Consider the following 14099-nt stretch of genomic DNA (forward strand, 5'->3'; position numbering starts at 1 on the left):
TACGTCATTGGTACCTACATGGACCATGAAGGCTGGACCTTCCCCATTCCATTGTAAGTTCCGCTCTCGCCCTAAGCAGTTGTCCCGAACCCTGGCACCAGGCAGGCAACACAGCCTTCTGGACTTTCGCTGTTTGCTGCAGAGAACAGTGTCATTCTCCCTCACTATATGTCTCCTACTACCACTACTTTCTTTTTTTGTCCCCCCACTTGAACGGTTTCCTAAGCCATGGTACCACGGTCAGTCTGTTCATCCACACTACAGCCCTCAATCTTGTCCATACAAGCCGCAAGACCCTCAAACTTGTTGCCCAATTGCAAGGGCTGAGGTTCTTCCACTTCCACCTTCTCGATCCCTTTACCTGCCCGATTTGCAGTCACACCCTCCTGACCCTGACCAGTGACCAAAACAAACAACCCTATCCTGAGGGGTGTGACTACCTTCTGGAACAAAGTGTTCAGGTAACTTTCCCACTCCCCGATGCATCACAGTGTCTACAGCTCCGGCTCCAGCTCAGCTACTCTGAGCCGAGGCTCCTCAAGCCACAGACACTTACTACAGACATGGTTGCTATGGATTGCCGTGGCATCCAGGAGCTTCCACATACTACCTCCCTGACACATCACCTTTCCTGCCAACATTATTGTGTGAAATTAGTTTAATTTATTTTTACTTAATTAATTTATAGTTCCCCTCTTTACCGAACTCCCTTCTTCACACTCTGTGCCCTCCAGCAGTACTCAGTGCAGTCCAGGAAGGTTCCAGATTCAATTTGCATTCTTTGCTATGTTAGTTCATCTCAGCTGGCATGGTGGTGGGATTGCCACAATTGGCCTCACCTACCCTCTAATTAGGGAGGGCAAAATGATCATGGCCCTTACTCCTGATTGCTGTCTAGTGACATCCATTTGTGTGTATGACACTGGTGTGGGTTCTGTTGGATTGGTGATCTCTCTCTTGCTTCCCCCCTCTGCTCTCGGTGTGGTCAGTTAGGCTGCGAGTACTCACTGTCCTGGCTCAAATGCAAATGGCTGCTTTGGAGAAGTGCCTCAAAACTACAGGTACATGGAACCGTGCACAGAAGGAGTCAACCTTTTCTTTGAGTGGAGGGAGGAAAATTGGCAGGAACGGAAGAAAAAATAATCTATTATCAAAGTGTTGCACCGGTTTCATGATAAGAAAGGATTTCTTCTACTTTTGAAAATGACTTCCCTGCAGCAGAAGTTTGTATGACAATTAAAAGTCACCTTCATGTTCCTGGTACAGGTAGAATATTCGTGATAAGCAGCTGGTATCATGTTGGAATTGTCCGCTTCCTCGCTCCCCTCCTACCCCCAACCCACCCTTACCCCACCACCAAGCGCTTGCTGCTCTCCATCCCCACATGACTCAGCTAAAGCACCTCCAGTTTTCTTAGAATCATACAGCGCAGGAAGAGGCCTTTCGGCCCATCGGAGCACTGCCAGCTTTTTGAGAGAAATAGCCAATTGGTCTAATTCCCTGTTTTTTCCCCTTAGCGCTGCAGATTTTTCCTTTTCAAGTGTACAGCCAATTTCCCTATAAAAGTCATGACTGAATTGACTCCCGCCAACATTGGACAGTAGATTCCAGATCATAACTTGCAATGTTTATTCAAAAAATTCTCGTTCTCCTTCATCCCCACTGCACCCCGCCCCCCACCACCCCAGAATTTTTGCCAATTAACTTAAATCTGTGCCATCTGTTTCCCATCGTTATTTACTCCATCAAAACCCACCAAAGGAGAACAAACCTCGCCTCTCCAGTCAAACTACTTTGTAAGATATTTAAATTGACACACTAACATGCCAGATACTCCAATACATATTTATGTCTCTGCGGCAATAGAGGTCATTTCCATTCAATCCCTCATGTTTGGTTTTGGCAATTGTATCAAAACTCTTGGTCGTATTGAATATCATTATCTAGTAAAACATAGGGTTCTCTAACTGAACATTGGCACAGGAGCTCTGTCAAATGTAATCAGTGATGAAAGGTGAAATATTCCACCAACTTTACAACATATAACTGTTCCAGTGTACTTCATTTCTTTGCTATCAATGTTTATATTTAAATGCAATAAGTTTTGGTCCTGCACATTGTGCAGGTGACCTCACAATGGTCTGGCTATGACAGCATAAACCAGTAACCATGTCAACACACTTTAAACCTGAGGATAGCTGTTAGGTCCCTTCATATCATCTTGAGTCAATGTGTTGAAACATCGTAGACTTCAGTGCTGCTTCATTTAAGTGTGCATCACTTTTTTTTCCTGAATAGTTGTGATTAGGAAAGTTAATAATCGTTCAACCAGAGAGAAAGAACAGAATATACGAAGAGCTACTCACGCTCGTGAGAAGAGATTTGAGGTATTTTGAAATCAATTTGTGTGGCCAGAATTTCTAAAAATTCGAGTTTGAGTCCAGATTCAGATGTGGGAGACATGGACGAATGAATGCCAACGGGAGTAATCCTGTTGAATTTATGTCTATATTTCATTTGGTCATGATTCCCACCTCCCCACCATCAGAAACAAATTGTCTGCTTTATGCCTAAAGTCGACCAACAGGAAAATGTTTCTTCTGTGGCTTTGTTGGAGTTGCTGTCTTTAGGATGAAACTTTAAACCAATGCGCTGTCTGCCCCCCAGGTGGTCATAAGATTTCGTGGCACTATTCAAATAAGAACAGTAGAGTTCTCCCTAGTGTCTTGGCCAATATTTATCCTTCTAACAACATTACTAAAACAGATTATGTGGTCATTATCGCATTGCTGGGAAAAATGTTTGTGGGAGCTTGCTGTGTGCAAGTTGGCTGGTGCTTTTCCTAGATTACAGCAGTAACTGAGGTAGCCGAAGGATTAGATCCCAGGCTGTTCGAGTAGGCACATGTTGGTTGTCCTGTGACATTTTAATAAGGTCATTCAGATCTTGAGGGAACAGGGCAAATGTCAAATTATCAGCGAGCCCATGCTCGCTGGTATTGGTTTATTGAAAAGCTGATATAAAACGAAGGAAGATGCTCCATGCTCCATTTTAACACAAGTACAAGGGGATCTATGCCAGGGAGACTTATCAGAAGCACATGGAAACCATGGAGGACTACATGTCGGCAACTGGAGTGGGGAGATTGCGTTTGGATCAATACATAGACGAGTGTTGACTGGACATGGTATTATATATTTGAGGAAGACAAAGTGGACATTGAAAAGGCAAAGGAATAGAGGCATAAGTGACTGCAAGAAAACTTAAGTCTGCTGTTCACATTTATTAATCCTGTTTTGACCTTTCGTGTTTAATCTAGATTTGATTTCAATCTGATGTTGGTCTCATTTACATTTTAGATTTGACTGTATATCATCTTCACAAGTCATCGTGCCGCTATTTTTAATCAAAAAGGTGATTATAATCCTTGCTCACTATGTTGTCATAACTGAAACACTTCCCATGGTTACAGATCTATGCTGCAATAATCAGACCATTGTGAGGTCACTGGCACAACATACGGAACAAAGGTCATTAGGATTCATTGCTTTTTAAAAAAAAACTCTTGCAACATGGAAACAAAGTTTACTTAAATAGCGATATGTTGTAAAAGCTGATGGAGTATTCACTTGTGGAAACCTTCATCACTGATTATATCTGACAGAGGATCCTGTACAAGTGTTCTGTTAAAGGACCCGACATTTTACAAGACAATGACACTCAACACTACCAAGACTTTTGTCACAAGTGCATGAGGGAGAAATGAATAGAAGGATATGTTAACAGGGTGGGATGAAGTTGGGTGGGAGGAGACATGTTGGAGCATAAACATCAGCAAAGACGAGCTGGGTCCATATGGTCTGTTTCTGTGCTGTCAGATCTTATGTATTTCTGTGTAATTGTTTAAAGCAAATATAAGTGAATGAATGGAAGCAACCTCTTTTGCCACAGATATAAAGATAGATACATACATATCTGTCAATTTAAACATTTTATATTGGACAGAATATTTTAGATTCAGACATTTGTTATCATTATCAAAAGAAAAGTCATGACTGTAGCAAGGACCTGGCTAATTTTTGTACTCATTGTTTGTGTGTGTATGTACTTAACGACTTGTATATAGATCTAGAGCCAGAGCAGTGAAGTGCATAAAAATGATCAGTTAAAAAAAAAATAAACATTTGTGTAGCACCAGCAGGGAGGGAGGGCAGTGGTGAACTTTTTAGCCTTTTGGCTTTTACTGCTTCCAGCCCTGACCATTACCACAATACCATGACAATGATGCCAGAAGTAGGTGTCGCCCTTGCAACAGTGGCAGCAGTCTTCACCTCTCAATCAGAAGTTCATGAGTTCTAAAGATTTGAGCACATAATCTAGGCTGACAATTGTGCTCAGTCCTGAGGAAGTGCTGCACTGTCAGAGGTGCTAAATATCAGATACTACGTTAAACTGAACTCCTGTCTGCCCCTTCAACTGTCCATAAGTTTCCATGGCACGATTTGAAGAAGAGCAAGAGCATTTTCCCTGGTGCCCTGGCCAATATTTATCCCTCAACCAGCCAAAACAGATTCTCTGGTCATTATCTCTTTGCTGATTGTGGGATCTGGCTGTGTGCAAATTGCCTGCTATGTTTCCCTGCATTGTAACAATGACCACATCTCAAATGTACCTGATTGGCTGTACATTGCTTTGGGACATGCCAAGATTCTGAAAGTTTCAAGTGCTTTCTTTCAAATTAATAAACTGTGCGAAAAGAAATGTGGAAGAAAAAACTTGCAAGAGCTGTCAAAGCTAACAGTAAAAATTTGATAACTATATTGAGAATGAATATGGTGAGGTGAGGCTACAATGGAGCTATAAGGAAACTGCAGACCTGTTTGATATGTTTTCATAGTAGAAGATGATTAAAATGTTATCAACACTGGGAAACCTAAAAAATAAATTCAGGGAAGGAAGCTATTGGATTGAATACAAGTAGTAAAATGATAATGCAGAAATAATGGAATTTCCGTGAGACAAATTTCCAGGAGTTGATGGATTCCACTCAATGAACTTGAAGGAAATAGATGAGGAAATTGTAGGTGTGTTGGATATAATTTCCAAAGTTTTCTAGATTCTGCAATTGTATGGTTGGAGTGTGTATTAGGAAATGTCTTTCCATTATTTATTGTTTAGAGAGGCAAGGAGAAACCAGGAATCTGCAAACTTATCAGTTGAAATTTGATTCCAGTAGTTTCCCTGCCATATCATCAGAAACAGAGTGACCGAGGATTTGGACAAGTATGAACTGATCAGAGAGTCAGCATGCATTTGTGAAGGATAGGTCACGTCTGACTAATCTAGTTGAATTTTTTGAGGTAGTCACTAATGAGGTAAATAAGGAAATGTCTGTGGATGTTGTGTATATGAGCTTCCAGAAGGCATTTGATAAGGTTCCATAAAAGAGGTAAATAAAAGCAGAATACTGCAGATGCTGGAAATCTGCAATAAAAACAGAAAGTGCTGGAAATACTCAGCATCTGTGGAGAGAGAAGCAGAGTTAATGTTTCAGGCACCTGCTGAGCATTTCCAGCACTTTCAATTTTTATTCCATACAAGTGGTTATTGGTAAAAGTAAATGTTTTCACTGTGGAAGGAGAAATAAAAAAACAGAATATTCAATTGAGGGACGAGGAAATGTTGGTATTCAGAGGAAGCTGGGTGTTCTTGTTCACAAATCAGCAAGTTAACATGTAGAGACAGAAGGCAAATAGTGTGATATCCTTTAAATCACCAATCCCTTTGTAATAGAGTGAAGAAATCTAATGACAACCGTGGATAGGGTCTTAGTTAGATCACACCTGCAATACTGTTTATAGTTTTGGTCATCATATTGTAAGGGAGGATACACTTCGCTTGGAGGGAGTGCAACAATGGTTTACTACGCTAATTGCTAGGATGAGGGGATTCTGTTATGAGGAGAGACAGAGTAAACTAGGCCTAGATTGCCAAGAATTTTTAAATTTATTCATGGGATGTGAGCATTGATGGCGAGGCCAGCACTTGTTGCCCATCCTTAATTGCCCTTGAGAAGGTGATGGTGAGCTGCCTTCTTGAACCCCTATGCTATTAGGAAGGAGGTTCCAGGATTTTGACCCAGCGACCGTAAAGGAAATGCGATATAGCTTCAAATCAGGATGGTGTGTGGCTTGGAGGGGAATTTGCAAGAGGTGTTATTCCCATGTGTCTGCTGCCCTTGTCCACCTAGTGATAGAGGTCACAGGTTTGGAAGGTGCTGTCAAAGGAGACTTGGTGAGTTGCTGCAGTGCATCTTGCAGGTGGTTACACTGTTGTCACTTTATGACAGTGATGGATCAAGCGGGCTATTTTGTCTTGGATGCTGTCGAGCTTTTTGTGTTGTCGGAGCTGCACTCATCCAGGCAAGTGGAGAGCATTCCATCACACTCCTGACTTGTGCCTTGTGGATGGTGGACGGGCTTTGGAGAGTCAGGAGGTGATTTAAACGCTGCAGAATTTCCAGCCTCTGACCTGCTCTTGTAGCACGGTAATTATATGGCTGGTCCAGTTAAGTTTCTGGTTGATGATGTGGCTAACAAAAGAAGGTAAAGATTGCATTAGATGAAAGGAAGTGGTTTATAAGGTTGCTGGAAAAAGTGGTTAGCCTGAGGATTGGGAACAACTTAGATTCCAGCAAAGGATAAAGAAAGGGAAAAGAGACTATGAATGCAAACCAGTGAGAAACATAAAAGCAATTGTAAAAGCTTCTTTAGGTCTGTGAAAATAAACAGATTCGTTCGGACAAATGTGGGTCCATTACAGGTGGAGACAGGACACTTTGTGGTAGAGAGACTAAACAATGACTTTGTGTTTGTCTTCACGGAGGAAGATACAGAAAATCCCCCAGAAGTACCAGGGAAACCAAGGGACTTGTAACAATGAAAGAAATTAGTATAAATAAAGAGGTGGACCCGAAAAATTAATTGGATTGAAAGTTGATAAATCCCCTGGACCAGATGAGCTACATCCCAGATTATTGAAAGAGGTGGCTTTCGAGATGGTGGATGCATTAGAGGGGCTATCTTTCAAAATTCTATAGATTCTGGAAGGGTTCTTGCAGACTGGAAAGTAGCAAATGTAACCCAACTATTTAAGAAAGGAGTGAGAGAGAAAACGGAGAACTACAGACCTGTTAGTTTGACTCCAGTCGTGGGGAAAATGTTAGAATCTATTATAAAAGATGTGATAATTAGACACTTGGAAAATAACGATATGATTGGACAGAATCACCATGAATTGATGAAAGGGAAATCATATTTGACAAAACTGTTGGAGTTTTTTGAGAATGTTACTTGTAGCATAGATAAAGGAGAACCAGTGGATGTGCTGTATGTGGATTTTCAGAAGGCTTTTGATAAGGTCCCACACAGGAGGTTAGTAAACAAAATGGGATTGGAGGTAATGTACTGTTTTGGATTGAGAATTGGTTAACAGACAGAAAGCAAAGAGTAGGAATAGACAGGTCATTCTCAGGATGGCAGGCTTTTACTAGTGGGATACCACAAGGATCAGTGCTTGGGCCACAGCTGTTCACAATCTATATAAATGATTTGGATGTGGGGACCAAATATACTTCCAAGTTTGGAGAGCCAGCATGAACTTGATGGGCCAACTGGCCTCCTTCTATGCTGTAAATGACTCTGACTTCAATTTTGCTGGAGCTCTTTGATGCCATTCTCGGCTAAATGCTGCCTTGATGTCAAGGATAATCACTCTTGCCTCATCTCTTGAATTCACTTATTTTATCCCTTATTGGACAAGGCTGTGATGAGGTCTGGAATTGAGTGGGCCTGGTGGAACCCAAACTAAGCATCGGTAAGCAGATTACTGCTGAATAAGTGCTGTTTGATCGCACTGACAATGACACCTTCCATCTCTTTGCTGTTGATTGAGAGTAGACCGATGGGGTGGTAATTGGCTGGATTGGATTTGTTCTTTTTTTTGTGGACAGGACATACCCGGACAATATTCCACATTGTCAGGTCGATGCCAGCGTATTAGCTGTACTGGAACAACTTGGCTCATGGCACAGATAGTTCTGGAGCACAAATCTTCAGTACTACAGCCTGAACATTGTTAGTACCATAGCCTTTGCTGTATCCAGTGCATTCAGCCATTTATTGGTATCATGATAGGATGTGCAGGACTGCAGGGCTTTGATCTGATCCTTTGGTTGTGGGATTGCTTTGCTCTGCCTATCGTATGCTGCTTCTGCTGTTTGCATGTAGTCCAGTGTTGTTGTTTCACTAGGTTGACACATCATCTTTAGGTATGCCAGGTGCTGTTCCTGGCCTGCTCTCCTGCACGGATCACTGAACTAAGATTGAATCCCTGGTAATGGTATGGTGAGGGATATGCCAGGCCGTGAGGTTACAGATTGTAGTTGAATACACTTGTGCTGTTGATGGCCCAAAGAGCCTCATGGATGCCCAGTTTTGTGCTGCTAGATTTGTTCTGAATCAATCCCATTTAATGCGGTGGTGGTGCCACACAGTACAATGGAAGGGATCCTCAGTGGGACAACTGAAACATCGTCCACACAAGGACTGTGTAGTGGTCACTTCTGCCAATACTGCCATGGTCAGATGCATCTGTGGCATGTAGATCGGTGAGGATGAGGTCAAGTAAGTTTTTCCCTCTTGTTGGTTCTCTCACCACCTGCCGCAGGCGCAGCCTAGCAGATATGTCCTTCAGTACTCTGCCAGCTTAGTCAGTAGTGGTGCTACCAAGCCACTCTTGGTGGTGGACATTGAAGTCCCCCACCCAGACATTCTGTGCCTTTGCACTCTCAGTATTTGTTCCAAGTGGTGTTCAACATGGAGGAGTCCTGATTCTTCAGTTGAAGGAGGGCAGTAGGTAGCAATCAGCAGGAGGATTGCTTTTACCTGATATCACGAGACTTCATGAGGTCTGAACCACATGTTTAGGACTCCCAGGGCCACTCCCTTCCAACTGTATACCACTGTGCTGCCACCTCTGTTGGATCTGTCCTGCTGCTGAGACAGCACATATCCAGGGATAGTGATGGAGGGGTCTGGGACATTGACTGTAAGGTATGATTCTGTGAGTATGATATGTCAAACTGCTGTTTGTCTAGTCTGTGGGACAGCTCTCCCAATTTTGGCACAACTCCTCTGATGTTAGTGAGGAGGACTTTGCAGGGTCGATTGAGCAGAGTCTGCCTTTGTTTCCAGTGCTTTGGTCGATGCCAGGTAGTCTGTCCAATTTCATTCTTTTTCAACATTTCTATAGCAATTTGATACAACTGAGAGGCTTGCTCGGCCATTTCAGAGGGCAGTTAAGAATCAACTATTTTGCTATGGGTCTGGAGTCACATGTAGGTCAGACCAGGTAATGACGACAGATTTTCTTCCCTTAAGGTTATTAGTGAGCTAGATGGGTTTCGAAAAATGAGAGGTGATCTCATTGAAATGGATGAAATTCTTAAGGAGTTTGATAGAGTGGATGCTGGGAGGATGTTTCCCTGGCTGCTGACCCTAGAACTGAGGATCACAGTCTCTGAATAAGAGATGAAATGAAACTGAGATGAAACATTTGTTCACTCAGAGGGTTGTGAATCTTTGGAATCTTTAACTCCAGAAGGCAGTGGATGTTCAGTCGGTGAATATAATCAAGATAGAGATCAATAGATTCTTGGAGACTAAGGAAATTAAGGGCTATGTGGAGGGTGTGGGAAGCTGGAGTTGAGGTAGAAGATTAGCCATGATCTTATTGAATGTTGGAGCAGGCTCAAAAGGGCTGAATGGTTTTCTCCTGCTCCTATTTCTCAGTTCTTTTTATGTCTTTTGGTCAAAGACACCCAGAAATCGAGGTAAGCTTGTGGCATTGATCGGTAATTGGTTGGGAGGTAGGAGGTAGTGTGGATGAGGGTTCATTATCTGATTGGTGGGAGGTGACAATTGGTGCTCCCCAAGTATCAGTATTGGGACGTCAACTTTTCAGCATATACATCAATGAATTAGATGAAGGAATGGAGTTACATATCTAAGTTTGAAGATGGCACTAAGTTAGGAGACACAGTAAGTTGTGCAGATGACTACCAGAAGTTATAAAGGGACATAAACGGATTAAGTGAGTAGGTAGAATTGGCGGATGGAGTTCAAAATGGGGAAGTGTGAGGTAAACCACTTTATATAAAAGAGAAAGAAATTGGAATAGTTTCTTAGTGGTGGGAGATTAGGAGAGGTGAATAAACGGAGAGATTTTGTGTCTTTGTTCAAATAACTAAAAGCTAGTTCATAGATATTAAAAGTAATCAAAAAGCTAATGGAATGTTGGCCTCTCAAGGAGGTTTCATACAAAAGAGAGGAAGTGATGCTTCAGTTGTGCAGAGCCTTGATCAGACTCTATCTGGAATACTGCATTCAGTTTAGGGCACCTCAGGATGGGTAGATTGGTTGTGCAGGAGGTACTGCACAGAATGATATGGTGGGTTAAAGGGTGACATTATTCGGATCGATTGCATAAACTTGGCTTATAAACTTGAGTTTAGGAGGTTGAAGTGTTACCATTGATTTGTTTAAGATGATAAAGGGATTTATTGGGATAAATGAAGATAATTTCCTCTGGTGGGGGAATTCCAAAAAAGGTGGCACAATCTTAAAATTCGAGCTAAGCTATTTAGGTGTGAAATTGGGATGCAGTTGTTCATACAAAGAGCATGGAAATCTGGAACTTCTAAAAGGCTAGGAATGCTGGGTTAATTCAAAATTTCAAGGCTGAGAGGTAGATTGTTTTGTTGGGTCATGGCTAAAAGGCAATGGAAAAAATGGAATTGAGATTCCAAAGAATGGAATTGAGAGAGAAAATAGTTATGATTTGATTGAATGGCCCGAGAGGCCTCCTGTTTCTATGAATGCAAATAAGATGGTTTAAGTCTTTAAGGTTTGCCACAGAGAATATAAGAAGAAGAGAAGGGTAAGGATATTCAAGGTGCCAGAATAGCAAGCTGCACAAACTTTGGTGATTAACATGAAATCAAGTAACAGTGTAAATAATTTTTAAAGAATCTTTCAGGATGGTGGTCTAAATCTAATTTCCTGTATGTTCCAGACTTGATTTTTTCATCCTCTATGAAGGCAACACACATCAACTATATGCAACCACCAAAACAGTATTAGGCCACATGATGTAAAATGGTGGCCGGGATTTTAGGGCCCCAGTGAGGCAGAATCGGAGGCGGGGGGACACGGAGTATTGTGACCAGTAGCAGAGGGCAAGGCGGGCCAGAGGGCCCCGTTTACCAGCGATCTTCCTGGAGGCAGGATAGGCTGACAACCACATTTGCGCCCAGAGGCCAATTGACACCTTCAAGTGGCCAATTAATGGCCAATTCAAGGCCTCTTCCCGTCGCCGCTGGGATGTTACCAGCAGTGAGGGGGGCGTCCACCGTGCAGGGAGGACACTTTGTAAAACAAGGTGCTCTCCCTGCATGCTTTGAGGGGGGGTGTCCCTCCTCCGTGGGAGGTGGAACAACTTTACCCCCCCGGAACCCCTGTTCTCCTGGACTGAATGACCACCTCCCCCCATCCTTGCTGGAGCCTTCCGGACTGGCCCCAAAGACCCCACCTCATCTACCTCTGTTCTGGGGTTCCACTGCTGGGCCTGGGTCTGAGACCTCAGCAGTACTGGCAGTGGCCACCGGTCATGGTGGCGCTGCTGATACTGCTGAGCTGCCTGCCCTCTGATTGGCCAGCAGCTCTTGGAGGCAGGATGCCCGTCTCTTTAAAGTCTTTAAAGGGATGGAAATCTCAACTTCTAAAACCTTGAATCAAAAGGACTGGAGGATCACCGCTGGGGGGCACAAAAAGGCAAAGGCGGGGTTCTCCCCATCTTTTTGGATGGGTGCAGTGAGTCCTGCCTCCAGCACAGAATCCAGCCTGGTGGGTGTAATGAAGATGACTGACTGCTAAAGTTTTTGTTTCTGTTTCTTTGAAAATTACTTTTTAACCACTAACTGCAGAGGAACTTTTTCACCTTTTAATCGGGGTTAATGATGGATCTTGGACAGTGTTTCATTTGTGGCCAGCCTCCATTTGCTCTCCCACGTGTTCTCCCGAACAACATTCGGTAAACAAATTCCAATTTCAAACCAGATTTTCAAACCATCAGAGGTGTGCGACGAGGGAATATATTCACCAGAAATAACTAAATATTGCTTTTCCTCTCTTTAGTGCAATACAGTTCCACAGGAACCAGTTTCCAATATCAACCATAAAGCCCAGGTGATCTTGGACAGTGAAGTCATCAGTTCAAGCAGGAGTCTCTGGACTGCAACATGGTGGGTTTCCTGGCCAACTTTCCTCTCCCTATCCCAGAGATGCCGAGACTAATTCAAAGACTTTTATTGCTATTTCAGTGAACAGTAGCTACCTCAGCAGACACAGGGCCTTTATAGATTGTATAACTCCTTTCCCTTCCCCTCCCTTACACCTCTGCAGTGCCTTAGGATGCTTCTCTACATTAAAAGGTGCTAAATAATTGCAAGTTTCTGTCGCTCACTGGATAAACCTCCTGAGATGGAGGCTTGGGGGTAAACACTCCAACATTTTTGACCTCAGAATGTCCCAAAGCACTTTTCAGCCAATCAAGTACTTTTTGAAGTGTAGTCATTAAATGTAGGAAACACAGGAGTCAATTTATTCCCAGCAAGGTCTCACTAAGAACAATGAAATAATGACCAGTTCATCTGATTTTGAAGGTGTTGGTTGAGGAATAAATCTTGTTCAGGACACAAGATGCTTCCCTGCTCTTCCATCAAATAGTGCCATGGCATCTTTTACACTCTCCTGAGAGCATGGACAAAAAGAAACTTTCAAACAATAGAGTGTTATCTACAAATTTAGCCACCATAGATTCAGTCCCTACATCCAGGTTATTGATGTGGATTGTAAATAGTTGAGGCCCCAGCACTGATCCCCCTGGCGCTCCACTAGTAACATCCTGCCAAACTGAAAATGACCCATTTATTCCTACTCTCTGCTCCCTGTTAGCCAGCCAATCCTCTGTCCATGCTAATATGTTACCCCCTACACCATGAACTCTTATTTTGTGTAGTAACCTTTGATGTGGCAGCCTATTTAATGCCTTTTGGAAATTCAAGTACACCAAATCTGCAGGTTCCCTTTTGTCCCGGTTGTTTGTTACATCCGTAGCTGCACTGATGTCTGTTCTTTTCACAACAATCGTACACTAATCTCTTGCTCCTTTTCAGGCAGGATTTAGAGAATAGAATCATTTAAATTTTAATTCTCCAAATCACATTTATACTGTTGATTTCAGTCTCAATTGTTTGAAAGTTTCTTTTTGTCCATGCTCTCAGGAGAGTGTAAAAGATGCCATGGCACTATTTGATGGAAGAGCAGGGAAACATCTTGTGTCCTGAACAAGATTTATTCCTCAACCAACACCTTCAAAATCAGACGAACGGGTCATTATTTCATTGTTCTTCGTGAGACCTTGCTGGGAATAAATTGACTCCTGTGTTTCCTACATTTAATGACTACACTTCAAAAAATACTTGATTGGCTGAAAAGTGCTTTGGGACATCCTGAGGTCAAAAATGTTGGAGTGTTTACCCCCAAGCCTCCATCTCAGGAGGGTTATCCAGTGAGCGACAGAAACTTGCAATTATTTAGCACCTTTTAATGTAGAGAAGCATCCTAAGGCACTGCAGAGGTGTAAGGGAGGGTAAGGGAAAGGAGTTATACAGACTACAAAGGCCCAGTGTCTGCTGAGGTAGCGACTGAACCTGTCCTGCCACCTTCAGATGCACATGTACACCTGGGCCCCTCTGCTCCTGCACCCGCTTTAGAATCGTACCCTTTATTCCATATTGTGTCTCAATGTTCTTCCTCCCAAAATGAATCATTTCACATTTCTCCGCATTGAACTTCATCTACCACCTGTCTGCCTATTCCACCAACATGTCTATGGCCTTTTGAAGTTCTACACTATCCTCCTCACACTTCACAATGCTTCCAAGTTTGCTATCATCTGCAAACTTTGAAATTGTGTCC

General features: G+C 42.8%; 1 protein-coding gene across 1 annotated transcript in view; it reads left to right on the forward strand.

The window, feature by feature from the left end:
* Window positions 1-11822: 11822 nt before the first annotated feature.
* LOC137373252 (ral guanine nucleotide dissociation stimulator-like 1) overlaps window positions 11823-14099 on the forward strand; it is a 66189-nt gene continuing 63912 nt past the window's right edge. The window contains exons 1-2 of the mRNA XM_068038102.1: window positions 11823-11891; window positions 12255-12361. Coding sequence (XP_067894203.1) covers window positions 11823-11891; window positions 12255-12361 — 176 coding nt within the window. The remainder of the gene's footprint in view (window positions 11892-12254; window positions 12362-14099) is intronic.

Source organism: Heterodontus francisci, chromosome 8, assembly GCF_036365525.1.
Source record: "Heterodontus francisci isolate sHetFra1 chromosome 8, sHetFra1.hap1, whole genome shotgun sequence".
Lineage (NCBI taxonomy): Eukaryota > Metazoa > Chordata > Chondrichthyes > Heterodontiformes > Heterodontidae > Heterodontus > Heterodontus francisci.